This window comes from Andrena cerasifolii, chromosome 1 (genome assembly GCF_050908995.1).
Source record: "Andrena cerasifolii isolate SP2316 chromosome 1, iyAndCera1_principal, whole genome shotgun sequence".
NCBI lineage: Eukaryota > Metazoa > Arthropoda > Insecta > Hymenoptera > Andrenidae > Andrena > Andrena cerasifolii.
This window is the reverse complement of record NC_135118.1, coordinates 19908799-19924084: the sequence shown is the minus strand read 5'-3', so window position 1 is coordinate 19924084 and position 15286 is coordinate 19908799. Positions and strand designations below refer to the sequence as shown.

General features: G+C 41.4%; 2 protein-coding genes across 2 annotated transcripts; one reads left to right on the top strand and one right to left on the bottom strand.

The window, feature by feature from the left end:
• Positions 1 to 1114: 1114 nt before the first annotated feature.
• On the top strand, positions 1115 to 5021 carry LOC143369346 (zinc carboxypeptidase-like). Its single transcript, XM_076813167.1, has 6 exons — positions 1115 to 1291; positions 1704 to 2222; positions 2947 to 3034; positions 3159 to 3361; positions 4117 to 4201; positions 4677 to 5021. Exons 1-6 carry the CDS (start codon positions 1148 to 1150, stop codon positions 4868 to 4870), a joined length of 1233 nt encoding a protein of 410 aa, XP_076669282.1. The 5' UTR covers positions 1115 to 1147; the 3' UTR covers positions 4871 to 5021.
• A 367-nt stretch (positions 5022 to 5388) lies between these two features.
• Positions 5389 to 14051, bottom strand: LOC143369328 (uncharacterized). The gene is made up of 8 exons (XM_076813142.1): positions 13626 to 14051; positions 13401 to 13526; positions 12439 to 12646; positions 10691 to 11169; positions 9345 to 9522; positions 8292 to 8513; positions 7003 to 7232; positions 5389 to 6084 (listed from the first exon to the last, which is right to left on the bottom strand). Exons 1-8 carry the CDS (start codon positions 13650 to 13652, stop codon positions 5923 to 5925), a joined length of 1632 nt encoding a protein of 543 aa, XP_076669257.1. The 5' UTR covers positions 13653 to 14051; the 3' UTR covers positions 5389 to 5922.
• Between the last annotated feature and the right edge of the window lie 1235 nt (positions 14052 to 15286).

The following is a 15286-nucleotide window of genomic DNA, read 5'->3' as shown; positions in this document are numbered from 1 at the left end:
TACAAATAAATCTACGCGCTTTTGGTATGGAAATTACAGGAAACAAAAAGAAATATAGTGTTTGGATAAAATCGTAATTCCTTTGGAAGACGGGGCCCTGATGGGGGCCTTCTAGGCAGGGGCCCAGGCGGCTGCTCATCGGCCGCACCTTATAATCCGCCACTGCCTGTAATCGCGGTCCAAGAGGAGCCTTAAGTGTCCCGGAATTAAAACTCGTTTGCAACTGATTGTGAAATCGCGACGATACATCGAGTGGCCTGGCGAGATAACTCACTCGAGCCGAATCTGATAAGGCGGACATTCAGACCCAATAAGTACGCTTCTTAATTGATCGATGATATGATTTTTGAATAACGATCCGGCAGAAAATGATTTGTTGGTGCCGTGTGCAGATAAACCGTTTAAATACAACGAACCAGAGACTGACCACGCAAACTTCTCTCGTGGTAGGACAGGGTAAGACGATCATCTTAATAGAACCCTACTGTGTTCGTAATTATTGGGGCAGTGCAAAAATTCGTTAGGCCATATCAGGTGTACGGAAGCGTCTTCTTTTATTACACCTGCTTGCACTTTCACTAGAAAAATTGCAAGAGGCCATAAAGACTTTCGACTGAATAAACCGAACGAACTTTTGCACCGACTTAATATTTATTTTCTATACGGATTTTTGGACATTTTTTTATACGTTGAACTTGTGGATGGCTTCGGGAATTATCGTTTAAATATTATAATTAAACGTTAGCGACACGTTCCATCGCCCGTTCGATATTGGGAGTTGAAGTAGTTTGTTTCGTGTAGCTTCGATTGTTACGCTGTGTTTACAGCAATTTGGCGGATTTCAAATTTCGAAAGGGGACAGCGAAAAAAGCCATAGCATTAATACAACCAATTTGTACCGTAAATTAGTAATTGCGCTCAAAGAAGTTATACACACATTCATTTCCTCCTAGGCCTTCTAACTTTTAAGAGTGCACCTTAATACTATTTGTACTTAAGGTATATTTAAATGGAATAAATCGATTTTGGAAAATAATGCTTATTTTCGTTTACCCGCCAATTCGACGGGTGCTCGTGGAAATGGGTGTAGAAACGAGGGTGAACCTAGCGTTGATAAAGGTGTTGATATTTGTTTAGCAGAAGCACCATGTGGAAGCTAATTCTCGTCGGTTTGGTCGCTTTGGCGACAGCTGAGAAGGTGAAATATGACAACTACAAGGTGTTCCGTGTGACGCCTAACACGGAGGAGCAGTTGTCGATTGTGCGCACCTTGGAAGATGTGTCTGACTCGGTACGTATGTTAATCCTATATGAATTAAAACCCAGGATCGTCATCTGCGTTTGGCATCATTCAAAATTTCTTTCGCGAGTGTATCCCCCGATCTATAGCCAGCAAACTCTATCCGCCAGGAAAACTATAACAGTATTTTCATATATCAGAAGAAGTCGCTTTCGAGTGTTGCGAGCAAAAGAGCTCCACCAAGTAGAGTTGAAAAAAAGAAGACAAGTTAATCCCTCAAACCCATCAAATTCCAATTTCCTCCACCTTCCTCCACCCAAACTAGGAATCTCTTTCCCACCTTGAATCAAAAGGACTAACCGCACCTCCAGATACCATCAAACCTCGCGACACCCCTTTCAATCCCCTCGATCCCAAATCACAGTCCCCGCGATAATCGTTTCAACCCCCTTAAAATTCACAGTACTCCATGTGGAAAGAGCCAAGCGTCCGAGACAACTTCGCCGACGTGATGGTGGCGCCGCACAAGGTGCCGGACTTCATCCAGCTGATGGAGAAGTTCCAAATCCCTTACGAGACGTATGTCAACAACGTTCAAACCCTGATCGACAACGAGAGGCCAGCAGTGCAGCCCCTGGTCGCCTTCGACCTAAACAACTACCACACCCTCGAGGAGATCTACGCCTACTTGGAGAGCCTGGCCAAGGCCAACCCCAAGAAGGTCCAAGTGATCGTGGCTGGAAATACCTACGAGAAACGTCAGATCAAGGGTGTGAAGCTGTCTTTCGGCGCTAACAAGCCTGGTGTCGTCCTGGAGGCCGGGATCCACGCTAGGGAATGGATCGGACCCGCCACCATCCTTTACATGCTGAACGAACTGTTGCACAGCACTAACACTGACGTTCGATCGCTCGCCGAGTCCCACGACTGGTACATCTTCCCTGTCTTCAACCCTGACGGATACGTGTACACGCACACCACGGTGAGTTGCGGGGAACGTTGGGGAATTGGGGGGTTGTCTAGGGGACTGAGGAACCTGCGGGTCGTAGGATAGAGTTTATCAGTTGGACTGGGCAGTGTCAGCTTGCCATCGGGCAAGTGGGCCCCCTTAAACATTAGACAATATTACTGAATATTACTAAAATAATATTCGTTCATTTCACAACAATTTTAATCGTACTTTTTTTAGCACTGTATGTATTTCTTGAAATTTTGTTTAGTTCTTATAAAAATTAAATGATAGCCTTGTGGGGGTGGGTGGGCCCCCTTTGTCTCCTGACAACCAATGTAATACGTTTAGACCCAGCCTGCCACTGAAGTGCATGGTGTTGCATGGTGTGGTTGGTAATGGGAGGTTTTTTTAAAAGCAGTACTTAAGAAATATCTCTTTGTTCGTGGTGTATGGCTTAAAAGGGAGCAAGGGTATTCTTTTTGTTCGTCACTAGGTATCTATTGTATACTGCAACTTGTCGATTACTCGCTCTTTTTACCCTTTTCGCACGCGCTTGCTGTACAAGCTATCTGCAAACATGTCTGATAGACATGATTAGCTTCTGTTTCGAAATCTCGAAGTGCCAGAGAAAGAGATACCTTCCTACGTCATTTTCCAGAGTTATAATACCGATGTTTGTAGAAATAATTGTGTTTTATTGATAGCTGGCGCGTCATGAAATTGATACGCTTTATCAGTGACGTTTGCGTTGCAGAACCGCATGTGGAGGAAGACTCGCAAGCCTTACGGCACCTTCTGCTACGGTTCCGACCCCAACAGGAACTGGGGATACAAATGGATGTGTAAGTTTCAAGTTTCCTTTTATTTCTGTCGCTTGATCAGCTGGAAATTCTTCTATCCAGCAGCCAAAGCACTGCCTAACATTATCGCGAAGGTCCTCATGGTCGATTTGTTTCTATTTTTCAGCTGGTGGTGCCAGCAGCAGCCCATGCTCTGAAACGTACGGGGGGAGCGCTGCATTCTCTGATGTAGAAACGAAATCCGCGTCAGAATACCTACGCTCGATCTCTAAGAAATTCTCCGCCTACATCGCGTTCCACAGCTACTCCCAGCTTCTGATGTTCCCCTACGGCCACACGAAGGAACATTTGGAAAATTACAACGACTCCGTAAGTAAAAGCATGAGACTCAAGTTACCCTTCTCTGACAACGAGACTAATTAAGAGTCAATCCCATTTTTCTCCCTTTTTCTTCGATTAAAATTCGTTCACCTAAATCTGCAAAAGATAAGGAAAATCACTTATACAGTCCGCTTGAATGAAATAGACTTTTGCAGCTTTAAGCTGATGTACCATTTTCCTCCATCCTTCTCGATTAGAAATCAATGTAATTTCTGTTAGAAAGACAAGGAAAGATGCTCCCTCTTAATCGATAATTTCTTTTGCCGCGTATTATTTTATCAACACGTCCGATTTTATCGATCATTACTGGGACATCTTGAATGATAATGAACGCTTCTTATCGGTCGGTAATCATGACGAATGGTGTGCTCTTTTATCTGGACAGGGCCGCATTTGCCATAGGGCGCACTAGGCGCAAGTTGGGGCCTCACTCTCTGTGGGGCCACATTTTAAAACCCTGCCTCTGGCAAACAACAATATGAAATAGCAGCCTAGTTATAGTCGCAAAGTAAAATACTTCTTTTTAAATATTAAATTCGTAGTATAGAAATTAGAGGCAGCTGAAAAATTGGTGAGGTTTCATAATGATCTTGCGCCTGAGGCCTCCAAAAGTATAAACGCGGCCCTGCAGCTGGACATCAAAAGATACAATCCCCGATTGATTCGCTAATTAGACTTTGATAACGCGACGCGTCTACAAGCGTAACGAGAAGTTACGAACAATTCGTCCCATGTGATTTCAGCTCCAGATCGGCCAGAAGACTATCCAGGCTCTTTCCAAACGATATGGAACTAGTTACCGCACTGGGAACATCGCCGAAACTATTTGTGAGTGCACACTTTCATTTCTGTAAAGCAGCAAAATCAGGACAGTTACTAACAATGGAAGATCCCTAACTTTTGTCTGAAAACTTTTTGTTCTATCAACAAAATTGGAAAATACCTAGCCGGATATTCAAGGGTCAATTTCACCCCCTTACAGTGAATTTAGACAGCAAAAAAAATTGCTTAACACACATCTATATCCTCTATACATCCCCAAAGTTTCATATATTTTTTTTTAATTTCCGCGATTATAAATACTCTCATATCTGTGGAATACAGAAGAAAAGGGACAGTCGCAAGTTACTACAGATAGTTTTCAATTAGGTGATCGATATCTCTTTCCGAGGCAACGATCAGTTGAGTGCTGCACTTCGATTAGAAGGAAATGCTAGCAATTAATTTTGCACAGTGGGAACAGCCGATATGTATCAGTATTTGACTTTTTTTTTTTTACAAATGTTTGATATCCGGATTTTAGATGTCGCAAGCGGAAGTTCTATGGACTGGGTGAAGGGAACCTTCCACACACCCATCACTTACACCTACGAATTACGGGACACTGGTCGTTATGGTTTCTTGCTGCCAGCCAGCCAAATTACTCCCACTGGACAGGAAACCCTCGATTCCTTGGTCGGCATGTTCAAGGAAGCGAAGGCCCGTGGATACGAATAAGCCACGACTAATTTATTCCGAACGGATGATCATAATTGAAAAGATGAACTTTTGTTAAGAAATGTGATATGGCAATAAGTATATGGAACGACCATCATATTTATGGTAAACGAATACGGATAATAAATTTTACTGAATTCTTTTTAAAATATCCAAGTTGACACTCTCTCCCCTTTCTTGATCATTTTTTATCGCAGAAACGATACTCGAAGAAAATATCGATTTTACTGTCTGTCTGAACATAAAATTACCAAGGGCTTTCCCCGTTAATTATAATAATAAATAAATAAAAAATGCAATACTTTTATTCTCCTTTCTGTCGTTATTTTTTTTTTTAACTCCTGTGAAAGATATTTAATTCTAGTTATTACAGTTATACCGAAAATGCTGACTAAGTATTTCTAAAAATATTGGTATCTAAAAATATTATTCCACAAGATTAAGAGTTCTGGATAACATAATTCCCGATCAAATTGGCAAATTCAGAGGCGTTGAAAATTCTTTTTTAAATTGAACTATTTTAGATATCTTTAATTATACGTAATTGTAGTCTCGCAGAGGCAAACTGATTAACTATATCTTTTGATTCACAACTGTATTCTGACTATACCATTGCAACCGCATAAACGTACAGAAACAATTCGGGCATTAATTAAAAAGAGCTGCCAGCAGAACAAAAACGTAAGTTTGTCTGAAAAGTATCCTCCTGGGCCCCTTCATTATGCAATCCTACCTGCTGCCGTCAATAATTTCGGAGGCATACGCTTGTCATAACTTGCGCGTCTCCCCCTGTCTATACACAATAAATTACACACTTCGTAGACACTCGCGGAGGCATAAATATATCATACATCGAGAGTCAAAGCTTTGTACATACCTACCAAGAACCTACTGCAAAGACATATTACACAAATCACAACCTATGACAGCCGTATTGGCTCGTGCACTAATACTAACGATTCCACAAGTCAGTGACAGATATATCGTGCTACTTAATCGCTACTCTAGTGCTACAAATAAACCTTACATAATAAATCATTATTACTAGCAATTTAAGAAACCGCGAGCGTTTTCGCTATCGCCTTCAGTTCCTTCCGCGAAATCTTTCCGCTGGGGGTGTGAGGAAGGCTTGGCAGGAACTTCACCCCGCCGCGTAATTTATAATGATCCATCAAATTACTCGCCACCATGTTCACCAATTCTTGCTCTGTCACCTGCGAAATGAATCGATTATAATCTTAACGATTCCAATGATTACTCGAAGTCTTGACTGTATCGTGATTCAATTAGGCTAAACCAACCAGTAATTCACCGCATACCAGTGAATGACTATTAGGCAAACAAAAGTGTAGTTGCACTTTTAATATCCTATATTTTTACTCAAGCGTATTAAGCAAACATTGATAAGTACAATTCTTATTAAAAGTATGCGGTAATTCACTGGGCTTCCACACGTTTTGCATTTTATAATTCTTTTGTTTCGTTAAATTACGATAAGAATAAGTAATTATATTTTTTAGAAATTTCAAGAAAGATAAATTTAAATGCAATTTCAACAGTTGTTTTGTTGTTGTACATAAATATATTCAAGTATTAATCTCAAAGGTCCATAGATTCTACAATTCGGTATTTCACTGGTTGGTTTACGCTACGAAGGGAACTTGGTGTGACGCATATGCTTTCCGGTCTTTATGGATGGCAATAAAAGCGCAATAGCCAAAGCTTTAAGTTCTTAATTCATGTTAGACAGCCGCATTTTTTTCTCTGCATAAGATTGGCTAGATGAGATTGCAGAATTGTATTTTTGAAAGTAGGGGGGTAGGGTCGGAGGAACGCAGTCTATGCAAAACATAGGGGTGCTTGATGTCAAGGGCGTCAATGACAGGGGCACCTCGGACGCAAAAGGAGAGTTGTTTAATTTCCATTGAGCGGTTCTTTCGAGAAACCGAGGTATATTGTTTATAAACATCATAAGGCGATTCAGTGGGGTTCTGTGCTTTTTGTGAGAGTCACCCCTGTCGTCGGGCGCAAACAGAGAATTTTTTTTAAATTTTTATTAAACGGGTCTTCTGAGAAGCCCTGATTTAAGGGCGCCGTATAAATTCTAGCATAAGGTACTTGTTTCAGCTCACCTCTCTGTTATGTACTTTACTGACAAAGGCGACAGGGTGCTCGTCATCCGTAAGATGAGGTATACTGACGACGGAAACCTCTAAAACCGCTGGGTGAGTCTGCAGGAGATCCTCAATCAAGCTCGGCGTTATTTGCTGTCCTCTGTATTTGATAATTTCCTTCAGCCTGTCCACGATGAAAATCTCGCCCTTCTCGTTGTAGTAAGCGAGATCGCCCGAGTGTACCCAGCCTGAAATCAGTAATTTTCAATATCTGATTTGCGACGTCAATGTACTTAAGGGCCATCCTTAATAATTTTGGCGATTTCATACTCCCTCCCTCCCACAGTATAAGAATTCGTCAGACTTTATTTCGTATCGTAATGTTTTTTACATTGCATTTTTCAGTTATTAAAATCCTTTTAAAGGTTTCTATAATTCATTTAACTCGGTTTCGCGTGTGCGATGAAACGTCGTTTTTTAGGCTTCTCAAATTGAAAATCTGTAAGAAAACGTATGAAATTCATTTGTATAGACATTATTGTAATGGATACAACAACAGAACGGGCTAACAGTTTGTTTAAAAAATAGTCCAGTTGACTAGTTAAAAGACTAGTAGAAAAGAATAGAAGGGGTTGAGAAATTTCCCTCATTTCCCATTAGTTAATGCTCTTGGTAAAAAGCTGACCCATAGAGTAGTAGTGCTCATTGAATCACTTTGAATTTTGAAAAATTATCGAAAGCAGAAAGGGGGGGTGGAGCCCATTTCTCGATTAGTGTCTTGTTTTTTTTTTAATAACAGAAGAAGATGAGAACTTAGGTTGAAAATCACATGCTTGACTTTGAGTAGCTGCCGTTTCTCAAAAAATAAATTTTTTCCAAATCCACGCCGACAAGTATCAGATTATAGTCTTAAGAATATTCGTGCAAAATTTTATTCAAAGCGGTTCAATAACCTCTGAGATATTTTTGAGACCTCAAATGTGGTAACTATGAAGAGGCCTTGGGAGAAGGGGCTGCTATGGCAACATTTCTTAAGATATCAAATATCATTTTGGAGAGAATACAGCTTAATTTATACACATCAAGGTGTATATCTTGATTTTTCAATATGACGTTTCTTTATACGAAAAAAAAATCATAAAAATGACTCTATTTTCCGACCTGTCCAGGGTATGCAACCCCTTAAGAAGTTTCTAATCTTCTTCTTTTATTTCCATCTCATTTTTTAAAACGTCAAAATGCGCAAGTTTCATCAAAGATACTACGTACTTTAAACTTTCGTAACACCAGCCCATCGCCACACTCACCGTCTTCGTCGATGACGTCCTTGGTTGCCTCAGGATTCTTGTAATAGCCTGTCGATATGGCCGGCGACTTTGCCCACAGCTCGCCGCTTTGATTCGGGCCCAGTGCTCTCCCTACCTTAGGCTCGATGATTTTTATTTCACAGTCAGCGGAAACCACGCCACAAGATCCGCTGGTGGAGTCTGGTAATTGAACAGTGACCACGCCACCGAGCTCCGTCATACCTGCAAAAGGAACATAGGTATTAATATTACACGTCGATTTCAATGAGACTTTGCGTGCAAATCAAGACGATCAGTGCTCGGCTGTTTGATAGATACTGAAACATGAGAAGAGTTGAACTTTAACTCTTTGCTAAAAAAATTGTCTTCGTTTCCCTTCATTATTCTTTAGTGAGATATGATTCCGTTTGGAATATGTATAGGTACTGGTCTAAAAGGGTAAAGAGCTCTAAGTGAGATCGGAATAAAGACGATCTCGTGTCTGAAGAATTGATCAAATATGAAATTGCAAGAGGACAAACCAAATATTAGAAATATTAGAAATGTGAAAATGTGGTAGGATAGGGTTGCCACCCGTACTCTATTAGGGGAGAGTAGGGGAATTACGAACACCTAAGGGAAAAGTTATATTGAAACAAAAGTATTGACTCCAATCAGATTTACTTTATAGATAATTGAACTTTGGTTAATTATCTACAAAGGCAACGCAAAGAATTATAGATACTTTAATAAACAAATCATTTTTTGAAAGAAAAACACACTTGGCAAAATAAGTGAAATCCGAAAATAAATCTGCACTTTTTATTTTCCTAAGTTTCCCTGAAAATACTACGAATATTATTTTCAAGATTCCACAAATATACTATATGTCTTCCCAAAAATGGTGGCAACTCTAGGTAGGTGTATCCGATACCATAAGAGTTTTGTCGAATGTTTGTGTTTGTGTAGCGTAACTAGCTTCTGTAATATTGGAGTACTGGGGTGCAAAGAATGGATCATCTTAAAAGAATAATTCCCTCGTTTTCTTTTGGTTTTTGATATTGTACGCCTTACCATACGCTTGGATAATCAACGTCTTTGGCAGCTGCTTCCTCAGCAGGTCCTGAGAATCGCCTTTCATGGCAGCACCTCCAACGAGGATAAAGACCACGCTCGACAGATCATAATTGTGCAAACCGTTGTACCGAGCAAACCGATTTGCCATGCTGGTGCTCAGCATCATCCACGAAACCTACAGCAAATTCAAATACAATGAATCGTAAAAGAATTCCTGGAAGAGATGATGACCTGAAAACGCTAGTAAATACATATCACGAAAACGTAAAATATGATATTTGGGTCAGATAACGTCATTGCTAGCCTCATTTACTACCGATTAAAAGCTGTGTATTCATCGGGTATTAATTTGTTACCCGATAGAAGCAGATTTTTTTTTCGAAAGGTAAACATTCAAATATAACTTTACTCGAGCTTTAGTAACTTATTAAAAAAATAGGAAATTTTTATTTTCATGCCACAATCTTCTATATCAGGCTTGGGAATTAAGTGAACTTTTCGGCCGAGTTCCAGAAGCAACGCCCTGTTTCTCCCACGAAAACTAAGCATCGGATAAAAAAATCCTTCGTTCAAATACTAGATAATATAATATAATAAGTAAATTCTTTTGAATTTTTTATTTTAGATGATCGACTTTCGAGCAGCAGTGGTCACCGCAGAAGCCTTTTTTGAGAGGACCTTCGTGTGATAGACAATAACTCAGTTATTGATAAATATTTTTAAATAAAAAAAATACGATACACGGTACTAGACGCAAACCTTAAAAGGAAAAAAGATTTTTTGAGAAATGTGTTATAGCTTTTGAGTAAAAAATTTCCAAAGACCACCTTTTTTCGGCCTCCCGACTCAGCATGGCCCCTTAAGACTATCATCTCGTAACTTACAGTTCTTACAGTTCTCGAGCTATAACACAAAATCGGAAAATAGCCGGATTTTCAGGGGGTCAATTTCACCCCCTTAAGTGAAGTTGGGCAGCAAAAAAATCGCGTAGTACATACTTATATATCCTCTAAATATCCCGAAAAATTAAAGTGTATTCCGTTCTATTCTATTCCATAGTTTGAGCTATTTAAAAAAGAATCTAGCTTTCATTTCTTTTTCGAAATCCCCTTCTATGTATGATGGAGTGCCAGGGCTCCTGCCCCCCTCGGGGTGCGCCACTGCCTTCAACTCCTCAAGAAGCTTCACTCTCACCAGCCGAAACACTCAACTTTCCTCAATCTAATTCTGCAATAATTTCACCAACAGAGTAAAGCCTTCCGCGCTGTCTACTTTCGCCAGCGGCACTTGCGCGGCGCTGATCCGTCGTTATGGCAAAGGTTAACGGCAGAGAAGTCTGGTACCTTGTATTTCTCGATTATTTCGCAGGCGATCTTCGCGGTGTAATTAGGAGTGACGAGCCTCTTGGTCCCGGCACGGATGCTCTTCATGGAGAGTAGGGTACCACTAATCCAGTACAGGGAACTGAACCACAGGGGTAAATTGGCCTTCATGTCGATGGCGCCGAACGATTCCAGGGCGTAGAGCAATCCACGATGAGTCAGCTGCACGCACTTCGGCAATCCTGTCGTTCCGGAAGAATAAAGCAGCGTGGCCGTCTGCTCGGGATCACCGATCTCCGTGCATCGGAAGTGAGCCACCGCCGACTCGCTGTGGCCACTCATCACCTCGGAGAACGGTACCGCGCCAGGGTAATCGCCGAAGCACACGAACTTCGTGTGGAAAACCTCGATTTTCGACGCCTCTATGGCGACGCCCACGGACTTCTCGTTCGCGAAGATGACTTTCGGCTGGGACAGCGTCATCAAATGACGGGCAAGTTCTATCGACACGCAATAGATTGTTGATCGTTACGCAACCGACTGCACAGTACCACATTCCGAATAAATGATCGTTACGTAAGTGGTCTTCCCCGCGCTATGTATTTTTAATCATCGCGTGCATGCCCGGGCAAACTTTAATTAGTGCCAATTAATCCGCGGCGGGGTGATGTCTGGCCATTTTACTGTGCGTCCACGTGCGAGGCGAAGATGGAAGGATGATAATGGATGGCATCGTCCCTTTCAAAATCGTGATTATGCGATTTCAAGAGCAAGGTCCTCTCGAATGGAATTGGAATTGAGAAAGAATGACTTCCAGGGTGAAATGATCATTCTAATGTGGTAGTTTGAAAAAAAACTTTTCCTAATTTCTTAGCTGTTTTTATTATATTTTTGTGTTCTGATTTTGAAAAACATTGGTTGGTGCAGGTAAATGTCTAGGAGGCCATAAATACTGGATCGCCAATACACGCGAGTGAATTATGCGTTCAGTAATTGTTCGCCACTGTGATTAAGCGAGTTCATAATAATTGACACGAATGAGTTCAGTAGTTGTTCGACCGTGTATTGCAACATAAAGACGGCGAAGCAAGTTGCGAAAAAGCTGAACGCGAAGGAGCGGATCCGAGTTAATTTCTGCATTCAGAAGTTCAGATTCCTATAAAACCAGCACACCATTCTGGGAAAAGCTTCCCTAGTAGCATTTATTGTTGGCATTTTGATGGCCAACTGATTCCCAACTTGGGGATACTGTGGGCCAACCAGAAATGCTACTAGGGTTTCGCGACCATCAACTTTGCAGCCCTGTGAACAGACACGCTCGAGTAGAATTCACGCGTGCTGTAACGTTCTTCCAAAGATAAGGACTGCAGTAGCGCGTATGTACTTAACATCGATAGAAACAGACTGCACACTCTAAGACACTATTACGCGCCTGGATACAGGCAATTGACCGGCTTTATCTCCCGCCGTTCTCTCGGCGTGAAGCAATTAATTTATTCGGTGAATCATTTTGCAGTAGAAGATACAAAGTTACATGATGAAATGATAAGTACCTATGTTGTGCGAAACTGCAGCGCGCTTCCTGACGTAAAGCCGCGTTTACACTTGGCTTTGGAGTGCTTCAGAAGACAGTTTACATACTGTTCGAACTTTACCTAAACCTATACTATTTTAACTCGCGCGTTGGTCGGGGGAATGTAAAAATTCGTGAAAAGGCAGGGGGGGTAGTTTTTCAGAGGTAGCGCGCGAGATTATGGTTTAGGACTTACGAGTGTTCATTTCACAGTCCCACGGATTGAAAGAGGCGCCGATAAAAAGCGCGGCCAAACAGGGAGTGAAGGAATCGAGATGATTGTGCGAAGAAACAGCGATAATGTCCCCTGACGTCACCCCTTGCTTCTGCATCCACAGAGCGCATTTTATTGCGCGCTCCGCTATGTCACCGAACGTTTCCTCCACTTCCGTGACCACGTCCACCTGGAACATCGGATTCTTTGATCAGGGCAACACCCACATTCTATTTGTAAAATTAAACCTGAAAGAGAGATTTAAATCGAGAGATTTTTAATTTCTTTAGTCCATTTAATTCGTTAGCTGAAAACGTATTCAAATCCATTTTTAGGTGGAAACTCGTAAAGCAGGCTTCCTGGTGCGCTTAAAACGCGGGCCAATTATTTGATCACCGTGAAACTGTTATTTTTTTTACTCTTCTTCTTTGAACGATTAAAAAGCAGATTGACAAACTTCTGACGTCATTCTTGGTACATTCAGAGTAAATCAGTTTCTTTACGATCTACATTGACTTGTGCGTCGATTTTATGCTGACGAGTGGCAAGCCTATTTAGCGAGTTAACGATACCATAAATTCTGAGCTGCAACTTGAAAACCACCTGTTGCATAATCGTATTCTAGCTGCTGGCGCAAACTGTGGATGCAGCTAAGGTGCATATTAATTCCTTTACTTCCTGTCTTCTTGCAAAGCGAATGTTGCCAATCACGTTATTGTACGCTTATTCTTCAGGTGTGTGTAAAATGAAAATGAATTACAGTGGCATTTTCATAACTGCTATTCAGATAAATCATGATTTGTTTAAATCAAAGTTTCCCTTAAACACAGCTAACGTGGTAAAAAGTCCTCGTTCGCGTGTACGACACACAAGTCACTTTCACTGATATCGTTCGTATTAATGAAGAGCATTGTAAGAAACGGTAAGCAAATCGTTCGACGTACCTGTCCAACGCAGGCTGAGTTTTCCATCAAACAGTCGAACAGTAGCTGTCCGACGCTGGTGTAACGATAGACGCGCGGCGTCGACACCCCTTTGAGCACGTTGTTTTCGATGGTGAAAGTTGGAACCTGAGGTCAATACCACCGTGAATAACCAAGCGTTCGCCATTATTCGCGAATCCACGCGGCGAGCAGCCGCTAGCTAACGATGCACAGGGGAAATCTTACGGTTTTCGATGTTTTATCGGTGACCATGTTGACGCGGTGGCGAGGGGCGGCTATCTGTTATTGTAGAGACGTTTCCAGCTTTCTCCGATCCTTAAGGGAACGTTGCTTGTTTATAAGCGACGGTAACGTGGCGTACACTCTTAACGATAACTCTGGAAAGACTGTGAGAAGAAACGTCCCATGATCGCCTCTAGTTTAGCATGCATTCTCCCACCATCTCCCTACTGTAAAACATGGGTAATGTTACTACGCTCCGTGGCTTCCGTGACGAACTGGAAAATGTCATTCGTCGATGATAACAATGATTTATCTTGAAGGTTGAGTCAATTGTCCCTCTAGTTTCTCACGAGTTGAGATCAAACATGCATACACTATCCTCGATTGCAGAGACTTTTGTGCCTGTGCCATGTTTCGTCTAAGGTCTAAACACTCTTATCAGTTCCTTTACAGATCGGATCTGCTATTCTTACCATTAGCACGCCGGCACTGTGTCGCCATGGAACTGGTCAGTGTGTTTAGACCAGGGGTGCGCATTAAAGGTCTGCGCACACATATCCGTTCGGTGTCAGTTCGTAGAGGGTCTCTTCTTACTAGAGACCATGGTATGGTACGTGTAGTAAAAAGACGCGTAGCTTTTAGTACACGGGTACCCGTGCACTATTTCACGTGTATTTAAATACACGTGTATCAACGTATTTGTGTATTTTGATCAGAATTGGGCATTAACTACGGGAGAATGGGTAATGGCGGTCACTTAAGCAATAAGTGTAATAAAACCGAGTGATGTTTTTCAATTTTAAGGATTATCGTTGCGTCTAAAAAGAAGCTCGCTTATTACCAGTAACGCCTTAATTTTTTGTATCAAAATAGGTAGTCGATTAAATAAATCTTGTTAATTTTATAATTGTGTTATTACTTGCAATCTGAAAATTTGTAAAACCATACTTTCCGCATATTATTCTAGTAAATATATTTAAATACATTAATTCTTTTATGAATTTCGCAATCCCCCAGAGTTCTGGGATATCTATAGATATTAAAAATCAGACGAATCAAAATACGGATACGTTAATATACGTGTATTTATAAATACACGTGTATCTAAATTCACGTGTATTTAAATACACGTGAAATAGTGCACGGGTACCCGTGTACTAAAAGACACACGGATTGAGGTACGGATACGTTTAATACACGTGTACACGTGTATTTAAATACACGTGAAATAGGGATCTCTACTTCTTACAACTGGCACGACGGATACGGAACTGACACGCAACGGATATGTATGCGGAGACCTTAAGCCCGCCCTAGGGCACTGCCCTGAGGGCAGTCGATGCGCCCTCGAGCTCGACCATAGTATGCTCACTTCCCACTCCTCGGTATAAAGTCCAGAGCGTCTTTCGTCCGGTGTGTCAGCAAATAGCATGTTTGCTTTATCGCCATTTACAGCGGAGTAAGTAGGAGCATGCTACAATTCACCCCGAGCTTGAACTTTTGCGTTTTATCTCAGCAAACGAGAAACTAAACATTAAATTACTAAAATGCTGTACACATTATAATAAACCATTGTGTACCGATTCGTTTGCGAGAAGGAAGCAAAAATGCAAACGGTTTCTAATGACGGTTAATTGAAGTGAAAGTGCTGAGACAAAATTTAC

Coding starts and splice junctions, on each gene's coding strand:
- LOC143369346 (XM_076813167.1), top strand. CDS start 1,148: ATGTGGAAGCTAATTCTCGTCGGTTTGGTCGCTTTGGCGACAGCTGAG. Junction 2,223..2,946: donor ACGTGTACACGCACACCACG/GTGAGTTGCGGG, acceptor TTTGCGTTGCAG/AACCGCATGTGGAGGAAGAC. Junction 3,035..3,158: donor CTGGGGATACAAATGGATGT/GTAAGTTTCAAG, acceptor TCTATTTTTCAG/CTGGTGGTGCCAGCAGCAGC.
- LOC143369328 (XM_076813142.1), bottom strand. CDS start 13,652: ATGGTCACCGATAAAACATCGAAAACC. Junction 13,527..13,625: donor CCGATAAAACATCGAAAACC/GTAAGATTTCCC, acceptor TATTGACCTCAG/GTTCCAACTTTCACCATCGA. Junction 9,523..10,690: donor AAATAATCGAGAAATACAAG/GTACCAGACTTC, acceptor AATTTGCTGTAG/GTTTCGTGGATGATGCTGAG.